The sequence below is a fragment of the Xiphias gladius genome, chromosome 21 (assembly GCF_016859285.1).
Source record: "Xiphias gladius isolate SHS-SW01 ecotype Sanya breed wild chromosome 21, ASM1685928v1, whole genome shotgun sequence".
Taxonomy (NCBI): Eukaryota; Metazoa; Chordata; class Actinopteri; order Istiophoriformes; family Xiphiidae; genus Xiphias; species Xiphias gladius.
The window spans coordinates 18,113,413-18,138,842 of NC_053420.1; the positions used below are offsets into that span (position 1 = coordinate 18,113,413).

The following is a 25,430-nucleotide window of genomic DNA, read 5'->3' on the forward strand; positions in this document are numbered from 1 at the left end:
TCACTTTCCCATGTTAGGTATCTATCCCTTGTCCTTGCTTGATGACAGTGTGTAAGTCTGTTTGTGAGAGTGTGTGTGTGTGTGTGTGTGTGTGTGTGAGATGAGCTGAGGTGAGAACACACTCCCAGCTGCCGTCCTGTAGCCTCCCTGTCTGTCTCCCCCAGCCACAATCAGCTACGGCCCTAAAAGCGGATTATTAGTCCACCCAAACCTCCTCACCTAAGCTCAGAAGGGACTGCAATGTCTCTCATTCACACACACTCATAGACACACAACAGGATTAGCATGCATGTTAAAACATAGTGGGGGAAACGCGCTGCACCCACACTCCCGCGCCTGTATTAATGAAACGCGAGAGGATCCTTATCAAGACAAGGAGGATGAAAAAATCATCTTCTAAGGAGATGCAAAATTGATTCAGTGTTTACAATTATATTGAGACATAATGCATTTTATTTTTCAATTATGTTGTTATGGAAGATAACAAAGGCTTTCCGCTACGTTATATATTAGTGGCTATGCTTTTTTATTGTTTAAAAATTATAAGATACGTATAAAAATGCAGATTAGATATTAAACAGAGATCTGATATAGATGTATTATGAAAAGTAGTTTTTAGATTTAAAAAACACTCTCACATCCATCTCCAACTGAATATATTGCAGTTATGACACAAATATCTGTATCGTCATAACCTGCCTGTGTAGTTATGACATTATGGGAAATATTTAGGACCCTAAAAGATGATTTCCATTACTGTCTCGTGATAAGACATGAGAGCAGTAATGGACAGAGAAAAAGGTTTTCAATAAAAACTAGAATGGATGGGGAATGAAAGAGGGGGTGGAGCAAGAAAGAGAAATTGGAGAGACACAGGAGCAAAAAGCGACAGATTTTTTTTTTTCCCCTGTCTGGTTTTCTATAAGAGGAACGAGAGGAGATAAGACTAAAAGGACTGTCACTCAGAGGAACAATCCCTCCAGTGTCCCCTCTTGCTCCTGCTGCTCCTCACTCCTCCCTCCTTCCTTCCTCCCTCCTTCCTCCCTCACTCCCTCCCTCCCTCCCTCCCTCCCTCCCTCTCTCTCCAATTTCCACAGATTCCTGCTCAGATAGAGTCGCTGTTCACAGGGACAGTTTGCTGACATCATCTGCTACATACCGAGTATGTAGCATTCTTGCTGCCCCGCCCACAACACTTCTGTGACAGGATGGACACGCATATACACAAACACCCACAGACACGCAGAAACAAACCATTTGAACCCTGTACAGATCTCAGTTATTGGTAAGTATTAGTTTTATCGGCATAAGTAATTTTAAAAAAAGTACCTCGGCAACTTAAATCCTATATTGATCACTCTTTTGCAGTACAGTCTAACACAATTCAGTGGGCAGTTTCAAACTTTGTGCTACAGAAGTAGGTACATTTCTTATACATATTAGTTGCGGCTTGGATTGTATATGTATTGAATAGGGTTTGAGCAGAGTGTGACATCGTAATGGGCACATTTTAGCTTATTATTTCCTAAAAAAGTTTGACTGATGTACTGCACGAATGACAGCAGAACAAACCAACCACAGAGATCGGCAGTTTAGACATGATTTGGGTTCCATATGTATAATGTGTAGGAATTGTAATAAAATATATGGATCTCTTTCAACTATTAAATGCAGCTGCAGGTACTGCACATACAAACTGCAGTTAGCATGGTGAGTGCTTGGTGAATGTTTGGATTTTTTACTTAAGAACACCTTAAACAATTCATTTTCTGTTGATAAACTAATTGATTACTCGACTAATGGTTGCAGCCCTACAACTACTATATCCTTTACTATCATTAAGGACATTACCAATGGACACACAGAGAATAACGGTCAGAACTGGAGTTTCAGCATAGATGTGTCTTTATTTGTCAAGGTTTAGTATTCAATTCAACTCAAGCAACTTCTGATATCATTGCTATTCAGGGCTAAAATACAGCTATACAAAATGCCATTAAAGAAAATGAAATGACTTGAAAAGAAAAAATATTAAAATATTGACAAGAAATTTTGAAATCACACACCAGTAGCCAATGAATCCCAACCTAAACATAACATGACCTTTTTCCTAGCTAGAGAGCAGGATGCTCTCTGAACTTTGGAAATCTGAGTTCAATATTTCTATAATGGTAGCCAATGTGTTTATGCCAATTAAGACTCAACTGAACTGGAAACATCCAGAGAAAAAAAAGTTTGCTGCTAATCAAAAGAATTGATTCAGATTTTATCAACAAAAGAGGAAAAAAAGTACTGATTTTGTAAGACAAATCAAATGCATCAGGAAGAAGAGCAGCTTCCACCCTTGTGATGGAACAAACTGGATTAAGTCCATCTCCATAAAGGAAGATAAAACAACCACTGTTTCACATGTGTTCAGCATTCCACGATCATTTCATTTCAGAAGACTGCCTCCAACCCCAGAAAAAGAGGCTGGTATAAGAAAGTTATCGCACCCCTGATACAGAGGCTGGTATCCCCCTCACCTCTACATGACCTCTGAAGCTGTATCTCTCTGTCTCCAGCACTGTGACACCGTGTGAGGCTAAAGTGCGTGCAGCAGAGGTTAAGACTGAACCATCTTTTTATGGGGATCAAAGACATACCGTTTAAAATGCAAGTGAATGCTAACAGACTGGGAGTCTGCTTTGGGTTCCTCTTCATTTGCTGGTCCGCCTTTGCTTCCACCCTTCCCTTTCTTCTTAGAGGTGGAGGATAACAACTGCTTCGTTTCTGGGCAAAGACCCTCTGAGGAAAAGATGAACAGGTCACAGGTCAAGCCAAAGGGCTGAATATCTATTATTTTTGTTGAGGAAAAAAAGAAAAAAAAAAAAAAAAAAAACGAGAAACATTTTATAAATAGATACCTATAAATTCTATAATAAATCTAGACCATACTGTATACTGTCCTACACTATGTACAGTACTTAAGTCAACTTAATCATCTAAGTGTAGGTATATCTGATGCATGATAGAGATATTTTCTTCCCTGTTATGTGTACAGTAGGTGCTGTATCAGTACTGGAGCCACTTCAGTGTTCTGACCTCGAGATCAACTGAAGCCTTCATCCTCCTGATGTAACTGATGAAAAGGTCCCAGTTGCTTCTTGAGTGTCTACCTTGTGGTCACTAGGTTCGCCTGCCTCATCCTAACACGTACACCCCAATATTGTGTCTCCTCTATCAGCTTAGACACACTCATCGCTCCTCCTGCACTTGGGCCTCGTTCTCTGCCATACTGAGCTGTTTCCAGTGTATGCTGAGTTGTTGTTCAATGCTCCTCATGCATGCACGACGAATTCTTCTATGCCATCATATCTGCCCACTTGTCTTTCTCTATGTGCATGTTTCCAGGATAGAAACTGGCTGCTTTGTTTGCTGTTTTGCACACGGAAGGTAAGACATGTTCTGGGTTCACTGCTTTACACGCTGGCTGTCTGACCTCACATACAACGGCGCCAGCATTCTTTTTGTTATCGTTATGCCAATGTGAGGGTTGTTATGGTTGTAGTGCAGCCAGATATCTCTTCTTGTTATCTATGATCAGCTGAAAACACACTCATACAACCTAACTTAAATGTTTTGTGTTCACAATCAAGTGACACAAAGGAACTTCACTTTTACTTGTTTGTCCTCAAATTAATTTCAAGGTATTTAAATGTAAAAACATAAAAACATCTACCACATCTACTATATAATTAAAATACTGCCCAGACTTAGAGGGGAATGGGACTATCACTGAAGTCTAAGAATCAAGATAAGTGCATGTGAAGCATTAGGGATTTGACTAGTGTCCTCCTCATCAGGCCGCATTTATCAGACAAGGTCCAAAATTAACAACTTACAAGAACTAAACATGGGTAAATTGGCTTCTGTGGATAAATAAAATGGGGTCAGCAGTTGGCAGCACATTTAATTTTGGGGGTGAAACATAACACCGGGTTTAAACCATTGTGTTTTCAGTGCTTAGATCAGATAAGAGCATGTAGGAATGATAATCTCGTTGTCCCCATCGCCCACAGGAAAACTGTAGCACATTCAATTTGAGTGAATAAAATACTAATGACGAGGTCAGTGACTGGCTGATGTGTTGCAGAGTTCTTTTTAATGACTTTAATATAAGTCATTGTTAAAAAAGTTTCAGCTAGTTACTTATGTGGTGGCACATACACAGTATATACTGACCAAGAAAGGAAGAGTCTTTATTTGTGACCTACAAAAAATTAGGCATTGGTAAGACTAACTCACAGTAAGTCTACATAAGACTAACCAATTACTTGATTGACAAAAAAATTAATCTGCAACTACTTTGATAATCAATTAATTAAGTAAGACATTTTCATAGCAAAAATGCTGACCATTCTCTAATCACAGCTTCTTAAATGTAAGAATTTGCTGCTTTTCCTTTTCTTGTGTATTAATAAAATTAATATCTTTGGGTTTTGGACTGTGACAGGCATTTTTTCTGACATTTTATGGATCAAACTATTATTCAAATTATTGAAAAAAGGAAGAGATGACAACTAAAATAACAGATAGTTGCAGCTGTAGGAAAAATTCGGGTATGAGCAGCAGAGAAGTATTCGACAATGAAGTCTGCATGAAAACTGGCAGATTCTTCTGCATTTTCATTCATTCTCTTCATCTTATGTGTGTCCTTAAGAAAAGACAAAAGATAAATGAATAGAAAGTCTGTGGAAAAACAGGCAATGAAATACAAAATCAAAAGGAAGCTTACAATACTGGCAACTGGCATTGAGCCATACTACGCCTCATATCAATACGTATATGAAGAGGAAAATCACCCCAACACTAACAACATTATAAAGTGTTTTTACTTTGGCAGAATTTTATATACAAATGAGAGTTGACGCCTACAAAGAGTTGAAGCCTTTTCAAAACACACCAACACGTTTCTTAGGGGCCATCATTCAAAAATAAAGTTGCAGAACGCTAAACTGCCAAAACGCAAAGCATTGGTTAAAATGTCTGCAGTAAGGAAAGATAGACCTAAGCCTATCATGACATTGATACTAATGTACTGATAAAGTTTCCAGGTGTATTGCCATATCAATTATTTGACCTACCCTTCTTCAGTGGAATAGTGCCATCTTTGCCCTAATGCCCGCAGGGAGTCTCAGATGAACACCCATGAATGTCTGCATTATGTTCATGCCAGAAGACGTGTGTGTCAGTACGTCTGAAACTTTTGAGTATGGAAGTGTGAGGCAGTGAAGAGGATGTAGGTGAGGTTCTCTTTCTAAATGTTTTTGTTTTCTCTCCCCTCCTGGTGTGGAGCTGTGGGTTTGGAGCAACAGAAGGTAAAATAAACAGAGAACAGACTTCCCCCGGAACACAGGCTATCCCCAGAGGAATCCTGGGAATGTGGCTTGGGATGTCGGGCCTACCGCTCTTACCACATCCTGAAAACTGTCTGTAGAACCCCGAAAACAAAGGAAAGACGGAGAAAGTGCTCTGGATGTCTGTATTGATGAAGAAGGATACTTCTCTATGCTGTCCAGTGTCAAACTACACATTATTGAAAGCACCAAATTAGCTTGCTATGTGCAGGATCAGTAGTCTTTCTACTGTCATGTGGTAGTCCTTACCTTGTATCCGAATCTTGAACTTCCCACTCTGTCCAAACCCACCCTCGATAATGCCACTCTCGCCCGTCGACAGTGTGACCTTCAACCCCACAAAGAGCTGGAGGTTGGTCTCCTTCTTGAACAGGTTGCGGCCAATCACAGTGTAATCATCACTCACCTGAGCACAGGAGAGAGGAAAAGAGCTGGAGAATTAATGAATACAATGAAAGCTCCAAATGTGATTAGAAGTACTTGTTAAATGGTGTCCAAGCATCTGATCTAATTATGACTTTAAAAATGTCATGATGGATTTTTGGTTTGATCTCCTGGTTCCTTCCTCTGATACCTAGATCTTGCGTATTACCATCATTTCACTCTGCCATCATGGATGGATAAGGAAGAAGAGCTGATCCTCTGTCCTGTGCCCTTATCAACCGCACCGTTCGTTGTCAGCCACATTCTTCCAGGCTCGCCGCCTAGCTGTCTAGCACTCTCTCTTTCATCCTCCTGCACATTTTATGCTATATTTGTTTGTATTTCTTGCTTATCATCCATCACTAAGTCAATCTAACCAGCCACTAATCTGATAACAGGAGGGCACCGCTCTGTCTCCTACTCACCCGCTACCGCCAGCTCTTCCTCTCTCTTCTTCCTAACCCTCATTCATTCTTGAACATTTGACCCTGACGTCCCTCAAGCGTGACTGATGTGCTGATAAAAAAAAATACAGTTGCTATACACATCTGACAGACCGTATGAATTGTGACTGGATGTGGCCGTCATATCTCAGCAATGCCAGCAATGTGTTCTTTTACGAAAGGGAATTCTTAAGTCTTGAAACATAACTGCCTCTTTCTGGGAGTCAGATGAACGAAGAAATGCAAAGTCACATGACCATGGTCTGACCCCTCGCACATGCTGTTCTACCCCTGAGTCAGTGACTGGAGCTGTCGACAGCCTGAGGTGCTAACAGCAGGAAACTAGTTCACACACTTGACCCCTGATCTGAATCTGACCCCACACGAGGGTGCACACAGAGAAAATTAACTGTAACACGCAGAATGGCAAGAGTCATAACATGTGTGTAAACAACTGAAAATGCAAACTGCAAGAAGTCGGGGAGCGTGTTAACTTTTTGAAAAATTGTCAAATCAGATGTTGAACTCAATAAGAAAACAACAAAATTAGATAAGATGAGATATAGATCAGTATGAACTGGAGCTCGGGATTTAGGACAGAACTTAACAGCAATCACGCAAGCACAAAAAACAAGTAGGTATGTGAGAGACAGAGAGAGGAATGGGGTGAGAGCAGGAAAGATGCTGAGCCAGAGAAAAGTGAGGGATGAGTCAGGTTAATTTAAACAGTCATGTGGGTATTCCTATGCCACTCAGGTGTGTCCAAACAGCGCCAGCCTCTGACAGCTAGACAAGGCTAGTGGCGTCAGGCGGCCACCCACACACACCTCTGTGTCACAGCACATGCTAAGGCATGCGTACCCATCCATGCCTCAAACACTGCTCAGCACGGCTGCATATGCATGCTTGTTTGTGTGTACGTGTCTGTTTATGAATATACAATAGGGGCTCTGTCTGAGAGGCACGCTCCAGTGCCACCAGCAATGACAAACATCCAAAGAACCAGAGCCAGAAGAAGTACAAGGTGATACAGAGGGCAGGGGAGCAAAGACAACACTCAAGGGTACAAAGAAAGGTTGAGAGTCATGAAAAAGACCATTTTAATTAACAGAGGAACTATTGAGTATCCACTTACTCTCTCCACCTGTCCCTCCTTGTGTTTGGTCTTGTAGATGCGCAGACGAGGTAGGGCAGCCTCAGCATAGCTTTTATCTTCAAACCCCTGTAACAGACGGCCTTGGAAGGCTAAACGGCAGGCATTGGCATGGATGTCTGTGTCCAGCTTGGAGCCAATCACAAGGCAGAGTGGGGGACATGTGACAGGCCGCTCGAACTCGAGCAAGGCCCACTGCTCTGGGTCAGGTTCTGAACTCGTCTCTCCCTGACCTGTGACATACTCATCCTGGTAGAGGTACTCCCTGTCAAAGGTGAAGGGTGTTTCCAGGGAGCAAGGCAATGACGGAGGTGGTTTAGTGTCAGAGGGGGGCTTGGAGGCACCCACAGGTGGCAGACCAAAGAAGGTCACCCTCGCCATGACTGTCTCATGACCCACGGTGATGTGGAACTTGGCACGGGTGGCAAGAGAGCCCTTGAAGTAGCCTATCTTCCTGACAGAGATGACAGCTGCATAGAGGGTGCGCAGGGACCCTGGGGTGCATACCACTCCCCGCTCTAACAGTTTAGGGTCAAACTGTGTCACACACACACCCACACGATCCCCCTGCATGGCCCCCGACACTGGCTTCCGAAACATCTGCACCGATTTTATCTTCTTGGTCACCTGATATCAGAGAGCGTAGACATACAAATAAATACATTTTTTGACACAAACAACATACATTTCTAGTTCCAACAGAACAGAAAGTGATGCCATTCACAGATACAACAAAAAGCAAAAACTATACTTCTTTCAGAGAAAACGGAGCTATTTGTGAAAATATTGCTTTTGCCCATTATTGGCTAACACAATCCATGATAAAAATTTTCCAAGGTCAATTAATGCCAAAAGCCTTAGGCCTTAATTTGTTTGGGATAAAAATTTTGGTGGAAGGTTTTGAGGGAAAAATAATATTTAAACTTGTATTTAAATAAAATAAAGCATTGATAAAAACTTTGAAGATATATTTAAAAATGATAGGTTATGTGCTTTGTTTCTATCCAGTAATTTAGACATCTCCAGCAAAACCAGAAGTATACAAACGGACAATTAAAAGATACCCATCTATCTGTCTGCCTCTTATATCTATCTATGTATGATAGTCATTGTTTTATTTTTGTCCTCTGTCACACACTGACCAAATCAATGGTAGTGGACCTGGTTAAGGCTCAATAGTGACTGTTAATTTAGCCATTTGCTACCACCAAGAGGTGAACATGATAACTGCGGACAAAAAAAACTGCTGAGCCCAGGTGAAAGTTTGCATCTGTTCTATATTACCCAACTCCTGTGCTGCCAGTATACCCCCAGTCCCCTCAACCTTCTCTCACATTAAACTGACACATCCTCTGAACCCACTCGGCCATCCCTCCCTCTGTCTGCCCACTTCCAGTCAACTGCTGAACTAAGGAACCTCTTTGGTTTCTACAAAAGCACTTCCAGCTCTCAGGAATGTCACCTGCTTTTAACATATCAGAGATTCAGAATTGTTGCCCAATTCGTGGAGCATACTTTTAGTGCTGGGATTTCCACAGTGTCGTTGATGGCCAGCGACCCCTGCAAGATGGTGCCAGTCATGACTGTTCCCTGACCACGGATGGAAAAACAATGGTCCACAGCCATCAGAAGGTCACCTCCAGGGTCTCTCTGAGGGAGGTATGTCTGTTTCTTCAAAAGCTGAGGCAGACAACAAAAAAGGGAAAAAGAAAGGCACACATTTTCACACAAAAAAAAATAACTGCTGTGATAATATTACAAGGTTACACATACACAAATATGAAACAAGATAAAAAAGAGGGACAGGTCCTCAATAGATCCATATCTGGATAGTGCTACATCAGCCTTTATGGTGGCTTCACAAACACTGCCTGATACACACTGTCTCGTGTAATAAGAGCTGATCTGAGCCCAATGTGTGTCATACTGCTGATTTTCACAGCCCAGGAAAAAGAATAAAGACTCTTATTACTACTGTGTGAAGTACAGTACCACTAATTTATTTATGTTTTCATTCTGTTCTCAATTTGCAGCATTTGAAAAACTTGACAAGAGAAGAGTGTGACCAATAAATCAGACAGGATAATATTAGCTCTTTGCAAATACTGATATCAGCGAATTGTTGTTGCCCAACAACTAACAAGAAAATGCAGTACAGAAATGCCATAATATATATTTGAGGTCCTTTGAAGCCAGTGTGTGTTACAAAATACATCCAACAGAGAGCACTGACAAGTTTATTTTTCAATTGCGAATGTGTATGTCATGTGTTTATATTAAAAAGGAGGTCAATCAGCAGATATAGTGTCACCTTATTTTTAGAATATCTTTAAATATCAACATGTGTGGTTCTGAGCTATATTAGTAACAATGGAGGGGCACCAGTGTGTTTGTAGACTTTACCTCTATTAACTCTGGCACTCCCTGCGGCTCCTCTGTGTCAGGAGCCTCTGGTCCCCCAGGCTTTGCTGCCACAGCAATCACTGGACATTCCTTAAATCTGGCCAACAGAAAAAAAGTCATGCTGCAATTACTTCATGCTTTGATCTTGAAGTAATGATTTAAGTTGCTTCAAATAAAAACGCTGAAATGACAAAACAAGTGGGCCTTACAGACTGACAGCTGGAATGCAGAGAGGGAGAAACAATTTGTGTTGAATGAGGAAATTTGACAAGAGATTCAATCCTGGGCCACTTGAAGTACATGGGATGCCACAAACCACTTAGCTGTCTGAGCCCACATTTCATAGCCACTACCCTATACACTTATCCCAATCAACTATTTTACTTACAATACTTTACTATTAAATGCAGACCTGGTGCTCTCCAGTGTCTTGTGCAGTCTCTTGGTCATCTTCTCAATGGCACTCTGTCTCTTGTTGGGTGGCAGCAGGTCGATCTTGTTCAGGACAACCACCATGCAAGGGCACGTCAGCTCTCCTATCAACAGACACTCTGCAGTCTGAGTCTGTACCCCCTTTACCACGTCCACCACCAGCATCATCAGGTCAATGATTTGGGCACCTTAAGAAGGCAGAAAATGCAGATGATAATCAAGAATATACCTGATTTTACTGACATTGGAAAAAACAGCAAAATAAAGCACAATAGCATTGTTATTTGCTGTTAAAGACATTCCTGCTTTTCTCCTGTGCTTCTATAAAATGAATTAAAAACTCTAACTACAAGAAACTATGTACCCGACAACAGCAATACAAACAAGAACTGACACAGACACCCAAGAATAACAGTAGAACAAGAAGAGAAATTAGGGGAGGGGTGCATAGAGTCAAAGAGAGAGTAAAAGGCTAGAGGGTTGAAACTAGAGCTGGAGCTCACTTGGTTGTCTTTCCTTCCCCTCTTTTCTTTTCCTGACTTTGGCAGTCTCTCTTTCCTGTGCTCCCCTCTTTTCTCTCCTTCTATTTGGCTCCCTCTCTTTCCTGTGCTCTCCCCACTTGGGACAGGAGGGGAAGTTTAATACATACCCTATCCCCACACTTTCCTTCCTCCCTAATCTACAGCATGTGCCACCCCACTGGCTCATAGGTTTCGGTTAGAATGTTGGTTACACGACACGACACAGCAGCATTCAGTGTTTGACTACCTCTAGTCTGCTTTAATACCAGGAGCACGACTTCTATTAAAGTCTGCATATGTCACACTCTTTGAGTTAAGAAAGTGGGATCTTAGTTGTTCATTTGTGTGACCAATGAGGACTAAAAGAGAAAGCAGGTAATTTACTGCTCTGGAAAACTTTTGTTGATTGCTTAGAAACCCTCTGTCCGTACAAAGGCAGTGTTGGAACAGACTGTGTTACTTCACCCTCTGATGCATTATTAGGACAATACTGTACTGCAGACGTAGTAATGTATATTACTATCAGAATGCTGTGAAAAAGGCAAGTAAAAAAGGAAGAGGGACTTGGTCAGGGGTTCATCCTACAGCAAAATAATGACCTAAAACATTAGAAGAACATAATTAGATGTTGGCTTCAAATGATGGAAGACCAGCACAGTCTCCAGACATAAACCCTATGGAGCTGGTTGGCCTGAACTGGACAGAGGGCGAAAGCAAAGCCACCTGCACATTTGGTGGAGGTTCTGCAAGAGTGTTGGGACGAACTTTTTAAACAATGTTTCATTTCCATTATAGAAAGAACGCCATGTTCGGCTGCTGAATGAGTCAAAAATTTAGATTAAATTTAGGATGTAAGATTCCATGATTCCTTTTTCTTTTTTTAACTTTGTTTTTTATTTCTTCTATGTTTTAATTTCAGAGTACACTGAGACATTACACTATGTAGATTTCAGTAACAACTGGAAAAGTGGAAATTTTCTAAAACTTTTGAACGATAGGGTACTTGTGTTCAGTTGTGTATGCACTCAGTTGATAGTTTATTAGGTACACAAGGCAAAAATGAATGCAGTCAATAAATCCTACCTTTGTGAAGGTTATAACATTCAGAATTGGTTCTAATATTTAGTTTACTCTGATTGATATAAATAAAGTGGATGAAAAAATGATAAAAACCTCTGAAGATAATGCAATGCAGTTCAACAGCCCCACAATCTACAGCCTCTAGGTTGAATCAATACCTCTGTAAAACAGTTTAAAAATGAACATTATAACATTCATAAAGGTCGATTATATTTCAGGGCTGTTGTGTTGGACTGCATGAGTGTACCTAATAATGGTTCATTTTGAGTGTAGCTGGTGATGTATGGTTGCTGTAGCCTCAACCTGTATCATCAGCCATTGATGTGGTAAACATATCCTGCGTGTATGTATCCTATGATGTGTTTACGACCCTTCATCTAAGAGACCCAAACTTGTAGAGAATTCAAAGAGCTCACCCCCAATGATAGTCCGGATCAGAGAGGCGTGTCCCGGACAGTCCACCAGGGTGAACTGCAGATTGTCATACTGCTGTCCACCGCGGTCCCGCAGCTGATCAGGCAGATCCACCGTGAAGGAGGAGAAGCCGAGGTCCAGCGTGATCCCCCTCTCGCGCGACTGCGGGTTCTTGTCGAAGGCAGCCGTGGAGGCAGTGCTGCTCAGCGCCCTGGCCAGCGACGTCTTACCGCTGTCGACATGCCCGAGCACTCCAATGTTAAAATTTAACGTCTTAGTGCGGCTGTCACCGCCAGACCCGGACATTTTGACCAGTCTGGTGTACCGTTGACTGGCGTAGCTTGTTTTGTTTTTCTTTACTCGGACTTGAACCTTGAACTCAGCTCCAACGGAAACACCAGGCGGTACTGCTAGCTGTCCGCTAACTTTTCCTTTGTTAGCACTTGTTTATTAAAACCGAAAGCAGCAAATTGTTTTAATTAGTTTGTGGCTTATAACATATATTTAGCTATAAATAGGGCTTTTCTTCTGCTTTAATAGTTGGGAGAAAATACTTCCCTGTTGTCAGTCACTCCATCCTCGGGATAACATGCTAAAGCGGAACGTCTTTTCAGTAGCTTTACAACAACAATAAAAAAGAAAAAATGATCTACCATTATGATTCTTTGAGTAAATTTAATTTTAAAATGTTAAAGGGGTGATTTAAAACGTCTTCTTTTTCATTTTCGACTCTTATCTACTCACTGTCAAGTTTCTAGTAGTTTCTACTTGGTCAAAGCAACTGAAACACAAACGGAAATGAAAACTCCGAGGGGCGGGGTTGACACGAGCTTTAGCCAATGAATGTGCTGTGTGAGTTCACAAGGTCCAATCATTTTACTGGACAGTCTAATTGGCCGGTACTTTAGGGTATCACTTCCGCCGATTTTCCCTAGTAACCCACATGGAAACCGATTTCCCTGTGTTTTGAGTTTCGGCGCCGATTAAGGCGGTGAGAAATAATCTAAGACACAGTAGACGTTTTTATTCACCCTAACCCCGCCTTGCAGTTTTTGCATCACATAATTGTACAAGTAACACAACTATGAAGATCGAGGAGGTAAAAAGCACCACGAAAACTCAGCGGATCGCCTCTCACAGTCATGTCAAAGGACTCGGGCTAGACGAGGCCGGGAATGCTAAACAGAGCGCATGTGGTCTGGTCGGCCAAGAGGCTGCAAGAGAGGTAATGTTCATGTTTCACTCCATCTACTTCATTCTTGTATTGTTTGGAGGAATGAATTATAGAGCTGAGTTTTTGTTTTTGTTTTTTTGCGAGGAAGATTTCGCTGAATTGAGATGCACCTACAAGCTAGCTCAATTAGCACAGTGGTGTCGCTGTTTCATACTCGGGTCAGAGGTGATGTAAAGTGAAAGTCCACTCTAAACAGAAGTTACATTCATTCCGTTTTTTTCCAATTATACTCTGTTAAACGTTTGATTTGGGACTTTTAATCAATCTGGTTAAAGACAAAATGTATAGATGAAAGTAGAGACAAATGAATCTGCTGTTTAGACAAACCCAAAGAGCACCCAGGGTGATTTTGTTTAAATACAGGGATATTTTATCAGTTACAACTAGAAGACCTACATTTATTTAAAATTAAGATGAAATATTAAAAACAAAAAAGTATGTGCATCCATATTGTGTCACCAATTCAGTGACAAAGGGCCAGCATAGAGAAAAGCTACAGATACAGGCGAAGGAGACACAAGGACACTGTTTTGTAGAGATACTTCACAGTCTTAAATCAAAGGAATAGTATGCTGCCAGTGTACCCTTTTTATAATTATTAAAAGAGAAATTATTTTTTTTATTTGTACTATGCCTATATAGTAACAGCCGTGGAGAGATAAACAGAGTGTCCTGGGGTTCAAATGTACAATGGGGACATTGCAGACATTGAATACGGAGCAGTACTGCTGGACACGATTTTGATTTGTTTTAGTCACGTTTAAGGCAAAAATAGTGAAAAATTCCAAGCATCCTCTGCCTCCCACTTCTCAAATGAGAGGATCTGCTGCTGTTGTCTGTCATATATGATTGTAAACTGAATATCTTTGGGTTTTGAACTATTGGTCAATTCAAGGCACTGGGTCTGCCCTGAATTGACTTTAATGGTGTGGTCAACCAGGTCAGGCACAACCCTGAAATGGTAGACTCCATTTCTAACTGCAGACTTTTACTCCAACCATGACAGATTTGCTGATTTGTGTACTTCACAGTATTCCAACACACTTAGGTTAATTAAAAACATTACAGAAACCTGCTTTGAAGTTAATTCTTATAACCTAGTGTTCAACTCAGTGGGATATCCCACCACTTTGTCAAGACTCCCTGAGTTACTTGTATTGCAGTGAATTACTGTTGACATTTTACCATTGTATGTTAATATGATATAATATAGTATTATATCATATCACATCATATTTTTTGGTCACTCTCCAGGCTTGTGGCATCATTGTCGAGCTCATTCGCTCGAAAAAGATGGCAGGAAGGGCAGTGTTACTTGCTGGGCCTCCTGGTACAGGAAAGGTAAGTGTGCAATGTTCATTCACTTTCAAGACAGAGGTAACACTTAATTGGATGTGGCTTCTGTTATTGCGCCAGATCGTGACCCTTAAATCCCTTTTCTACCTCTCCTCCCTTCAGACTGCCCTTGCCTTGGCTATAGCACAGGAGCTGGGAAACAAGGTGCCTTTCTGCCCAATGGTCGGCAGTGAGGTCTACTCATCTGAAATTAAAAAAACAGAAGTACTAATGGAAAATTTCAGGAGGGCCATTGGTGAGTGCCACTTGAACAGTTAGTTTTAGATCAAACTTCAAACTTACCGCCATAGTAGCAGCGAGAGAGGACACTTGCTAAAACAAAAGGAAATAGAGATATAGAAAATGAAAACATCATAGTCACCAGATGTCTTGCTGAGACCTTTTCTTTGTCTACCGAATGGTAAAAAAACCAAAACCAATTTATAAGTTTCAGCTAATAAAACCAAAACTGTCAGCATGGAAAGTATTTTTCCACTTGTGTGAGCTGAGCCTTTAATGGTTCTTGAGGTGCTGTGAGAAACAAAGTTCCTCCGAATTTCTTTATCCCTGTGGTTCTTGCTTCTTTTGGTGTAAAATGACCTTATGTGTACATCTCAGTCCCTCAGTGAGGAGTCTTTGGGCAGAAAGATCAAGGTGTCGTGCTAACACCATCCTCGAGAGCTGAAAGGCAACACTATACAGCAGATTTATGAGAATGGTGTTGAGAAGGAAGGAAGGCCTGAGAGGGGGAGGGGGTTTGTCTGACTGCTGATGGTACCTGTCGCAGGGGAGGAAATGGAGCTTAGGTAGAGGGGAGAGGTGGTCATCAGCACCTTCACTCCTCCCCTAGAACAAGATCTGCTCTGGCAGTGGGTTTCATTTGAAGGTTGTCATCACCCTGTCGATAAGAGCACCGTGACAGACAGTCCCTGCCTTAAGCAATGCTCTCTGACCCCCACCACAGAGGATCATCCACCTGTGTGCTGCTCATACTCAGGACCGCAGGCTGCATGAAAGAAGAGCAAGAATGTGATCATGTTACGCAGAACGATGCCCAGACATTTCATGGACACACACACACACAAACACACACACACGTTCTCTCCCTGTAATAAAACGCATTGTTCAGTAGACTGAGGGATGTGGCAGCTTAGTTAATACAGGAATATAAAGGCCTGATTGAGTTCTCACTCTGTACTCTGAGCGTGTGTGTGTGACTGTAATGTTGCCTGCCTTCAGGACTGCGTATCAAAGAAACAAAAGAGGTGTATGAAGGGGAGGTGACAGAGCTGACCCCCTGTGAGACTGAGAATCCCATGGGTGGCTACGGAAAAACCATCAGCCACGTCATCATCGGTCTGAAGACGGGCAAAGGCACAAAGCAGCTCAAGGTCAGATTGGGAGCTATAATCTTAATAATGATGATATTTATTTTAAAAAAAAAAACGTCAACCACGTTAATTCATCAAGAATCAGCTTTTCAAGGTACTTTACCCTAAAATATTCCTCTGACATGGATCAAATCCACGTTGTGTCTAGACATGATTCTTTTATATGTATGTATGTGTGTCAAATATAATTTATTTATTTATTTATTTATTTATTTTAAATCAGCATCTCCCTGTTTCTGTTCAAAATATGGTGTCTTGAGATGATTCTTGACAACATTTAAGCTCAGATTTCAAGTATAATGTTTCATAATGACACTGATGAACAAGGTAAGGACCAGTACGTTACTTAAAATCTCTTGTCCTCTTTCCATAGCTGGATCCCAGTATTTATGAGAGTCTTCAGAAAGAGCGTGTGGAAGTGGGAGATGTCATCTACATTGAAGCTAACAGTGGAGCTGTCAAGGTATCACTATATCACTTTCATGTGTTACTTCATCACAGTTGTCACAAGATTTAAATTCACTTGATTGTTTTTAGTTAGTTCAAAAATTAAATATTTCAAATAAAAAATTTTTGGTTAGGCCACAGTTGAGTGTTTTCTGTCTTGCCTTTCCTCTTCCGTCCTCCATGGTGACGTTCTTTCGCCTCTCTCAGCTCTGTGTGAAAGCTCTGCTGCATTTCTGCTCTACTCTGGAATGAGCCTCTCTCATTCCTGCAGCTCTCCGTGCTCGCTCTATCTCACCATCTCTCACAATGCCTCTTTTTCAGCAGCGGGGCTTTTGGCCTGCGTTGACAGGCTGCAAGGACGGTTCCTTTTAATCGGTACAGGTGGGCCGGGGGCGCTGGTCGGCTCTAGTCAGAGGCCAAAGCAGGAGGGCTGGACGACACATTTGTTACTGTTGACAGCCATCTCATGACCTGCCTTCTCAAACCCTTTCATCCCTCAGTCACATGGCCTGCTCTCTGCAATGGGCTGGCACTGGATTCAATCATACATCTGCTCTCCCTCTTCTCATGTGCTGTCTTTGTTCCATTGTTGTCCAAACGCTCACTTTTGTTAAACATTGGGTAGTTGTTTTTTTTTTGTTTTTTTTAAGTTTGGTTTAATCTGTCTTTGCAGAGACAAGGTCGTTGTGACACCTTTGCAACAGAGTTTGATCTGGAGGCAGAGGAGTATGTGCCGCTGCCCAAAGGGGATGTCCACAAAAAGAAGGAGATAGTCCAAGATGTGACATTGCACGACCTGGATGTCGCAAATGCCAGACCCCAGGTACATAACTGCAAATGTCCTGTAGCATCAAGTTAATATCAGTCCAGCTGTTTGTCTTACAGAGCTATCCCCTATATTTTTAAAATAATTGCTCATTATTTGATTTTAGGGAGGCCAGGACATTCTCTCCATGATGGGACAACTGATGAAGCCAAAAAAGACGGAAATCACAGGTAGGGAAAAACTACAATTACCCCAGTCCAAACCAAGCCAGTAGTTGACTTTTGTTGTTACAATCAATGCTCTTTCATCCTTTTTCCCATTTTAGATAAGCTGCGTGCAGAGATCAACAAGGTGGTGAACCGCTACATTGACCAAGGCGTAGCTGAGCTCGTACCCGGTGTGCTATTTGTGGATGAGGTGCACATGCTGGACATCGAATGCTTCACCTACCTCCATCGAGCACTCGAGAGCACCATTGCCCCCATTGTTGTGTTTGCCTCTAACAGAGGAAACTGTTTAATCAGGTAAGATGTCTAAAATCTGTTTTATGGCGAGAAACGGAATGAAATGAAACAGACCACAATATTTTTCATGCTAAGATGTAAGATGCGTCATAAATACAATCATCTGATGTTCACCAGGGGGACAGAGGACATCAGCTCTCCACATGGGATTCCTTTGGACTTACTGGACAGAGTCATGATAATCCGCACGATGCTGTACACGCCACAGGAGATGAAGCAGGTGGGTCTGAGATTCACAGGATCTCCATGTGTGATGTACAGTGTGACATATCTTCTGTGCATGTGTCACTAATGACGCTGTGGTTTGTAGATCATCAAGATCCGTGCTCAGACTGAAGGGATCAATATCAGCGAGGAAGCACTTACACACCTGGCAGAGATCGGCACAAAGACCACCCTCAGGTAGAGACATGCATTTTGTGTGTGCCACTGAATAAAGCGAAGAAATGATTAGCCTTACATTACGTGGTCCGGTTTTTCCATAGGAAGTGTTTGAGCATTTTTTACACCTGAACAGGCATGGAGCAACTATAGTCAACTGAAGAAAAAGAAAAAAATTTTAAGTAAAAATAACTAGTCTTTTCTGCATAACAGCTTAAAGAGATAAGGGAACTAGAGAGCACTGTGATTAGAAACATCCAACAGAAACAATGACTTTTCTTCTCTGCCCCACGAATGCTGAATACTCAGCAAAATGTATCAAGTTTCCAGTCATATTTGTATTTTTTTTTTTTTTTAAATCAGTTTTGATCAGTTCTGCAACTTTGTTGTAATGTCTCATTCCTAGTGGCAACACCATCATCCTCTATATAGCGTCAGCCGATGAGGCTCAGGGGTACCACAATATTTAGTCCTATTTGGTATCAAATGAAAAGTGAAATAAACTTAATTGGAGCGATAACATAACCCTGTATGTTGTTATACGGGAGTATAACTCCCGTTATACTCCCGTATACCAACGTGTGTGTGTGCGTGTGTGCGTGTATACATATTTACACACACACACACGTGATCACTGACCGACTCCTGTTTCCTCGCAGGTATGCTGTGCAGCTGCTTACACCAGCCAGTCTGCTGGGCCGGGTTCAGGGAAAAGAGACAGTGGAGAGGGAGCAGGTAGAGGAAATCAACGAGCTGTTCTACGACGCCAAGTCCTCCGCTAAAATCCTCCAAGACCAGCATCACAAGTTCATGAAGTGAAACTGGATTTCAGTTTTTTTTTTTTTAATTCCTTTTACAACGCAAGGCTAGTGTTATCGGCCAGTTGTTACAGAGTTGACTTTATGTCTTCATTGTGGTTCCATGCTTTGTTTCTTTGCATTTTTTCCATCCTCACTCTCTCCAACATGGCTCATTCTAGTGTGCCTGCCTCATTTATTGTAGTAGTTTTGTTCTAATAAATTTTAAGTTTTATTCATTCAGTTTGTTGATGAAAATAATTTTTTGAATAAAAAGGAAAAACAAATTGACTCAAGTTTTCTTTAATATTTTTGGATTGGTTTATTACAGTTTACTGACAGTTACAACATTACTGGCAATGGCATATTTCCAAGAGATTTCAAGCTTTTATTGAGCTCGAGTTTTTCACCATAATTGTGACATTTAACAAACTATCACAGTGCAGGCACAATCATATAGACCAAATCACATTTATTTTCTGTATTAATTTAGAAATGCATGCAAGGCTCACTGATTCTTTCATATGTTTTGGTTTTTTTTCCCCTGTAACATTAAACGCTGGGTGAATACCACAATAATGGCTAAATTAAATATTTTTTCTATTTTAGAAATTCCATATGTATGTAGAGATTAGCGGATGTATTAGGAACTTATCAGTGTAAGAGCAAAAACATGCCATAACTATAAACTGTTTTAGTGCAGAAACACAAGCGGGACTTTGATAAACAACATGAGGCCATTAGAAAATGGCTTTAGGCAGGATTTTTCATGGACTGAAGTACAGCTGGAAAGCAACTAATACCAAATCCCTTAACATGGAACAGGTGTTGCCCAGTTATGGTCAGGAAGTCCCCTGCTACTTTCTGACTGGTCGAGCTGCGCGTGCGTGGAAAACAGTCTCAGCTCCTGACTTCACTCCGCTGAACACAGAGGGAGCAACTTTACCCATTTTCTCTGTAAAAGGGTGAGATACAACAATCAGAATATTTCACAGTTCATGAGGCAGGGAGAAGGCTTATGTAAGGCTGTGGATATGCTCTTTATAAATACACACACTTCATTTCTCATCCCACTGGGTATTGACTAGAATCTCCCATCATTAAGACCCTCCTTTCCTCTCTGTATATGGAGTGGAAACTTGAGCATGAGAAACACCCCTCACACAAACTCACTGCAAAAATGTAATCTTAGCTTAACTAGACACGGAAAGAAAAGAGTGTTTCCTTTCATTTTCATCTGTAAAAATAGTGTCAAATCATATGGATGTGTGTGTATGTGTGTGTCCTCACCGCACTCCTCCATTACTTCCAAAGTCTTGCTCTTTGCTGGCCCACTACTACCAAGTTGGCTTTTTGCTTCAGTCAGGTCCTCCTCTCTCACTTCAGGACGCTGCATTTGTTCATCTTCTTCCTGACCTGGCTGAAGGTCAGTAAAACACATCAGGGGTTTCTGGCAACAATTCCTTCCAACAATGTGAGAAAATACATCCTAGTTTGTAAACCCAAACTGTGGACTTACTTGAGACATGATGGTTGAGTAGTTGAAGATATCTTGTAAGAAAAATCCTCCTCTCTGTCAGCTGTCGCTCTTTTTCTCCTGTGCGTCCAGTCCAACACACACTCACATATATAAACAACCACGCAGAGATTCTCCTGTGGACAATAAATCTGTTCCTAAGACTAATAAATGATGCAATGAGTGTGCAGGCTCCTCCTTTTTTCTGTCTCTCTGCCTATGCTTCTTCTCATGGTCTGCTGTCTTCTCTGCTGCTTCATTAGGAAATGATGAGATCACTGCTGCAACTTGGGGCAATACATTCCCCCAAATAAATCCCAGAGATGCAAGAACATGACAATCTGTGTATCCTCCTCCTCCCTCCTGCAGTCAAGCCGTCACTTTCTAACATCACTTATAACAAGCAAGTTCAAAAGATATGACTCAATAGATAAATAGTTGTCTGTCTTAAGACATCAAACTTTGTGGCTAACTTTGCACTATGTCAGACTCATGTACAAATTATCTGTGAAAGCATAAGGATCAGAGAGAAGAATAAGCATTGCATCGCCTTAATAGAATGTCGTTCCCACCCCGCCCTGCTTATTTTCCATAATTACATCATTATTCAGCCCTTAGGGACTTTAAATCAGTGGTGATTACTGTAGTAGAGAGGAAAGAACAACAAATAACCAGCAACATGTCAATAAATAGGTGAAACCCAACCCAATTAGCTCTCATGGAGTAAAAAGTGAATACCAAAAAGAATAACGTAAACATAGCGCACAAACCCATGCGTGACAAAGTGTGTACTTTCTAACAATATTCATTTCTGGCAATGAAAATGTCAAATATTTTAACCTAGAAAATATATTTAGGCAAACCCCAAGCGGAGATACCGTTTGCATTGTTTTCAGTGTAGATATGACAGAAAAAACAAAGCTATCGAGAACACACTTATGGACATCACATTTTATGAGACAACTGAAATCCTAAAAGAATGTATTAAAATAAATCCAAACAGGTTTTTATAAACAATCTACAACACAAGTCCTTGATTGTCTTACCAAGCCAAATTGAAATTTAATAAAATCAAATTTAATAAAATATATCCCAGGCAAGTGTCCTTAATTTACACAGGTTTCATTTTAAAGAGCATTTGTTGTCTCATGCTATGTCAGCTAACAGCTGGAACCTTCCAAAACAGTGGAAGGTAAATATGAACAATGCTGGTTTTTGGTCATATGATGTCCCTACATGTCATACTTTTTAATTATAAACACCACAAATATAATTTGAAATTGCCTTCTTTTATTTGTGTAGGACAACCTATCCTATTTCAGTTGTCTTAAAATAAATTCATCTTCTTTCTTGCCCACAATTAGATCCCAAAACAGTCATGCCATGATTCTTCCTAGGAATGTGACAGTGAAAACATCAAACACAAAGACACAGACAGACACAGACAGACACAGACAGACACACACGCACGAGTCTATTTTAAAAAAAGTTGTTTCCTTGTTGCTTTCACACAACCAGTTACCGTCGGTCAGTAGCTTTTTATCTACCGTTTGTATCGGTACAGAGGTTTTCTTCCATTTTTTAGTCAAATTTACGTGTGTTTCTTTCTGTACTGGGGCAAGAGCTGAGTCCTCACAAACTGAATAAGCCGAGTCTCTGTGAGAAGAACAGCTACAAGAACACCAAGTAGACATGCTGCTCCCACGCCGATATGGACCAGCCTCAGCAACCAGCCGCTGTCGCAGCAGAAAACACTCTGAAACCATAGAGTAAAAGACAATGATTTGAACAGGATTAAAAACAGATTACAAAAATGCTATGAATCTGCTGCAGTTCATTAAAATCTCTGCATCAGGTTTTACAGGACAATTAAAATGAATGCACTGCAATGTAATGGCCCCGCACGAGTGGAGAATGAAGAGGTATGGTTCTCTTGTACCTCAGAAACTCCTGTGACAGCCGCACTGACAGTAAGTGCCAGCAGAAGGAGCGGGGAGGGCAAGAGGCCTCGCAGTGGCTTCCACCGACTGAACTGGAAGTAGTGGTGTATGTAGAGCAGGCTGTGTAAGATGCGGAGGCCCATGTTGAGGCAGTTTGCCAGTATGAAACCAACACCGCCAGCCCACCACGTCAGCATGTAGGACAACAAGAGAAAAGACACAGACAGAGCCAGCATCACCAGGTTGTACCTGGGGACAAAACACAAAGACAGTTTTCACTGACAGGTTATATGCTGCGTAATAACTGTACCTATGTATTTTTACATTCCTACCTGTCAACCTCTTCTTGGCTCATAGCAGCAAATACAAAGCACTCTGTTACACCATTTACAGCGAGCAGGAGGACGTAGCAGCTGTAGCATCGCAGCAAAGTAGGCCCTTTAACAAAGTTAAGCATAATATAACTAAGAATACCAAACAAAAGAGAAGTTAATATCTTATTATGTGTCATATCTTGGTGTCTCCTGTGACTGGGTCGTAGCTCACTGACCTGCTCCACTGCTCAGCAGAGAGCCACCATAAATGTCCAGAGCCAAGTGAGAGAAGGCGTAGCCAAACACTGTGATAACCAGACCAATCACCAACACCAGTTTCAGCAGACACTCCAGGACATCTGCTACAATGGCAACTTCTTCCTGTCGACACAATAGGAAGTAAAATCGACAGCTGGCTTTCACACTAGCCATTCACAAAGACATGTTTGTGTTTATTTCCAAAATACAGACCTGTTTCTGACTTTTGACATCACATCCTCTCTCCAGCACTTTGGCAAAGAAGATGTAGAAGCTTTCCTCGATGGGCAAGAAGATGAAGCGGGCCACCATGGAGCCCAGATTATTGACGATATCATAAACACCCTGGTCTCCAAAGCTGAGAACGTTCAGGAAGGTCATGACGTAACGCTCACCCTCTGTCAGGATCTGCTTTAGGAAGGACTGCTTGAAGAAGCTCCACGTGAGCCGGGCCAGGGTCCAATCAACCAGCGGCTACAAAAAAAAAAAAGGGCGATAAATCCTTCATGATAAACAGCACATCTTGAAACTCAACAGTTTTATTTTGTGGATTTTTTGATTTTGTGTGATGTACTGCCCAGCTCCACTACCTCTCCATCTGCTCTACAGGGCAAGAGATCTTCAACAGAGCGCAGAGGAAAATTCTTCTTGCTTGTTTCTTTAGAGCCCAAAAAACGAATAAAGTAAACAGCATAGCACAGCACCAGGAATCCTGTGTACACCAACTAAGAAAAGATTAAAATTATTAAACATGAAAAACATATTTACAAAAATAATGACAGAGACTTCAGCTGATTTCTTACGTGAGCAACAGAGAAGATGTAAAGGCCCCATTCACGGGCAGACACCACCAGCACCACAGTTACACTGCACTTAGCGATCATCGCTAAGCTCTCAGCGACCACCTTCAGGCGGACAAACATGTGAGCTTGAGCCAGGACCCAGAGGGGCTCAGCCAGGAGCTCCTGCACTCCCGCCAGGGCAAACAACACCACGGCGGGGCCGTAGTACGGGACAGTCTGGGGATCTGGGACCTCCAGGAGCCACAGCCACACACAGACCAGCAGGGCTGCCCATAACACACCGAGAGGCAGCCTGAGAGGTAAGAAAGGTAAGGACACACAGGCAGAAACCCAAGCTGAATACACAAGATCAAATTAACACTCACGCACTAAGTGAAATGACTTTGTAAATTCAACTCACGTCAGCCATAGCAGGTTGATAACTTGTCTCCAGCTGTGGTTCGTCCCAGATCCCCCACTCAGACAGGCTCTCCGGAAAGCCTCTCTGGATAAAAATACTAATGTGGAGTACAGCAGTGTAAGCCTGCAGAACAAAGACACAGAAAAACACACGTTACAGCGGCTGGCGCTGTGAAATGCGGTAGCACTGCGATGCTTCTCGTCTTGGACTCTGACCCCGTGCTCCCATCACAGCACCTGTCATCTTTACCTGACATTGACAACCCCAATCAGCTCCTTGGACACAAACCGCAGTGTGAATGCATTCAGCAAGAAGGTGAGCACACGGAACACGACCTGAGATTTCAAAAGAAAAAAAACAGTAAAAACTTATCGAGACGAGTGGTGTTAGCTGGCAGAACTTTGAAACACTGTGCTGGTTGGCTGTTGTAGCTCAGCTGTGTGTATTCTTGTACCTGTAACAACACATTATACGATGCCAGAGTGGACGCGTTCTTCAGCACATCCTGCGAGCTCATTGTGGACTTGCTCTAACCCGCCGGAAACGTTTAGCAAGCGTGAATTTGACGGGCGACCCGCTGCTTTCTACGGAGGAAAAACATTACTGAGACATTCCTGTGAAAACCGTCAGCGCGGCTCCCTGTAGCCCGATAACAGTGGCCCCTTACTCCTGAGGCTCGACTACGACGTGACAACTGTCTGACGGCAGTGGTAACACTTCCGTACACACTGCACGTGGACACGTTACGCACGGACGTCAAAGAGCATTACGTCCAGCGTGGTGCCGCTAGAGGGCGTAACTATCCTTCTGATTGTCTACAGGAGCTGACTGTAGTACAAGAGCTATGTCCCTTGTAATGTGCATCTCCATCTCTCTCTGATCTCTATGTTCTCTCAAACAGATCTCAAAGTCTATAGGCTATAAAAACTTTATTACCTGTAGCATTATTCACTTCCCAGCAGATTTCTTTGTTTCTTTCTTTTCTTTCGTTCTTTCTTCTTTCAATCCTTCTGTGTATGTGCTCTTTTTTTGTTTTCATTCTGTATTTTTACAAAA

At 41.8% G+C, this 25,430-nt stretch overlaps 4 protein-coding genes across 5 annotated transcripts; 1 reads left to right on the forward strand and 3 right to left on the reverse strand.

Annotated features, from left to right (window-relative positions):
- Positions 1 to 1,887: 1,887 nt before the first annotated feature.
- Positions 1,888 to 13,080, reverse strand: eefsec (eukaryotic elongation factor, selenocysteine-tRNA-specific). 2 transcript variants are annotated; one of them, XM_040158848.1, is made up of 8 exons: positions 13,013 to 13,080; positions 12,271 to 12,885; positions 10,234 to 10,441; positions 9,822 to 9,918; positions 8,934 to 9,098; positions 7,401 to 8,045; positions 5,649 to 5,805; positions 1,888 to 2,787 (listed from the first exon to the last, which is right to left on the reverse strand). In XM_040158848.1, exons 2-8 carry the CDS (start codon positions 12,572 to 12,574, stop codon positions 2,606 to 2,608), a joined length of 1,758 nt encoding a protein of 585 aa, XP_040014782.1. In that variant the 5' UTR covers positions 12,575 to 12,885; positions 13,013 to 13,080; the 3' UTR covers positions 1,888 to 2,605. The 2 variants fall into 2 exon arrangements, with proteins under 2 accessions (XP_040014782.1, XP_040014781.1); XM_040158847.1 differs by having other exon boundaries at positions 12,271 to 13,046.
- On the forward strand, positions 13,060 to 19,451 carry ruvbl1 (RuvB-like AAA ATPase 1). The gene is made up of 11 exons (XM_040158850.1): positions 13,060 to 13,493; positions 14,757 to 14,843; positions 14,961 to 15,093; positions 16,077 to 16,228; positions 16,602 to 16,691; positions 17,349 to 17,498; positions 17,608 to 17,671; positions 17,767 to 17,965; positions 18,083 to 18,185; positions 18,276 to 18,367; positions 19,006 to 19,451. The coding sequence occupies exons 1-11, from the start codon at positions 13,353 to 13,355 to the stop codon at positions 19,163 to 19,165; spliced, it is 1,371 nt and encodes a 456-aa protein (XP_040014784.1). The 5' UTR covers positions 13,060 to 13,352; the 3' UTR covers positions 19,166 to 19,451.
- A 39-nt stretch (positions 19,452 to 19,490) lies between these two features.
- mustn1a (musculoskeletal, embryonic nuclear protein 1a) lies at positions 19,491 to 20,798 on the reverse strand. Its single transcript, XM_040158851.1, has 3 exons — positions 20,663 to 20,798; positions 20,434 to 20,563; positions 19,491 to 20,098 (listed from the first exon to the last, which is right to left on the reverse strand). The coding sequence occupies exons 1-3, from the start codon at positions 20,669 to 20,671 to the stop codon at positions 20,001 to 20,003; spliced, it is 237 nt and encodes a 78-aa protein (XP_040014785.1). The 5' UTR covers positions 20,672 to 20,798; the 3' UTR covers positions 19,491 to 20,000.
- Positions 20,799 to 21,480: 682 nt separating this feature from the next.
- Positions 21,481 to 25,111, reverse strand: rft1 (RFT1 homolog). Its single transcript, XM_040158849.1, has 10 exons — positions 24,829 to 25,111; positions 24,624 to 24,709; positions 24,375 to 24,497; positions 23,975 to 24,266; positions 23,762 to 23,896; positions 23,385 to 23,645; positions 23,150 to 23,294; positions 22,932 to 23,037; positions 22,599 to 22,848; positions 21,481 to 22,415 (listed from the first exon to the last, which is right to left on the reverse strand). Exons 1-10 carry the CDS (start codon positions 24,889 to 24,891, stop codon positions 22,251 to 22,253), a joined length of 1,626 nt encoding a protein of 541 aa, XP_040014783.1. The 5' UTR covers positions 24,892 to 25,111; the 3' UTR covers positions 21,481 to 22,250.
- Between the last annotated feature and the right edge of the window lie 319 nt (positions 25,112 to 25,430).

Excerpts from the sequence above, each read along its gene's own strand:
- eefsec (XM_040158848.1), bottom strand. The coding sequence starts at position 12,574 with ATGTCCGGGTCTGGCGGTGACAGCCGCACTAAGACGTTAAATTTTAAC. Across the intron at positions 9,099-9,821 it reads GAGTGCCAGAGTTAATAGAG|CTTTTGAAGAAACAGACATA; the intron begins GTAAAGTCTACA and ends TGTCTGCCTCAG. Across the intron at positions 5,806-7,400 it reads AGGAGGGACAGGTGGAGAGA|GTGAGTGATGATTACACTGT; the intron begins GTAAGTGGATAC and ends TCCTGTGCTCAG.
- ruvbl1 (XM_040158850.1), top strand. The coding sequence starts at position 13,353 with ATGAAGATCGAGGAGGTAAAAAGCACCACGAAAACTCAGCGGATCGCC. Across the intron at positions 16,692-17,348 it reads CTAACAGTGGAGCTGTCAAG|AGACAAGGTCGTTGTGACAC; the intron begins GTATCACTATAT and ends CTGTCTTTGCAG. Across the intron at positions 17,499-17,607 it reads TCGCAAATGCCAGACCCCAG|GGAGGCCAGGACATTCTCTC; the intron begins GTACATAACTGC and ends ATTTGATTTTAG.
- mustn1a (XM_040158851.1), bottom strand. Across the intron at positions 20,099-20,433 it reads GGAAGTAATGGAGGAGTGCG|AGAAAATGGGTAAAGTTGCT; the intron begins GTGAGGACACAC and ends ACCCTTTTACAG.
- rft1 (XM_040158849.1), bottom strand. The coding sequence starts at position 24,891 with ATGAGCTCGCAGGATGTGCTGAAGAACGCGTCCACTCTGGCATCGTAT. Across the intron at positions 24,710-24,828 it reads CGTATAATGTGTTGTTACAG|GTCGTGTTCCGTGTGCTCAC; the intron begins GTACAAGAATAC and ends TTGAAATCTCAG. Across the intron at positions 24,267-24,374 it reads ATCAACCTGCTATGGCTGAC|GCTGCCTCTCGGTGTGTTAT; the intron begins GTGAGTTGAATT and ends CTTACCTCTCAG.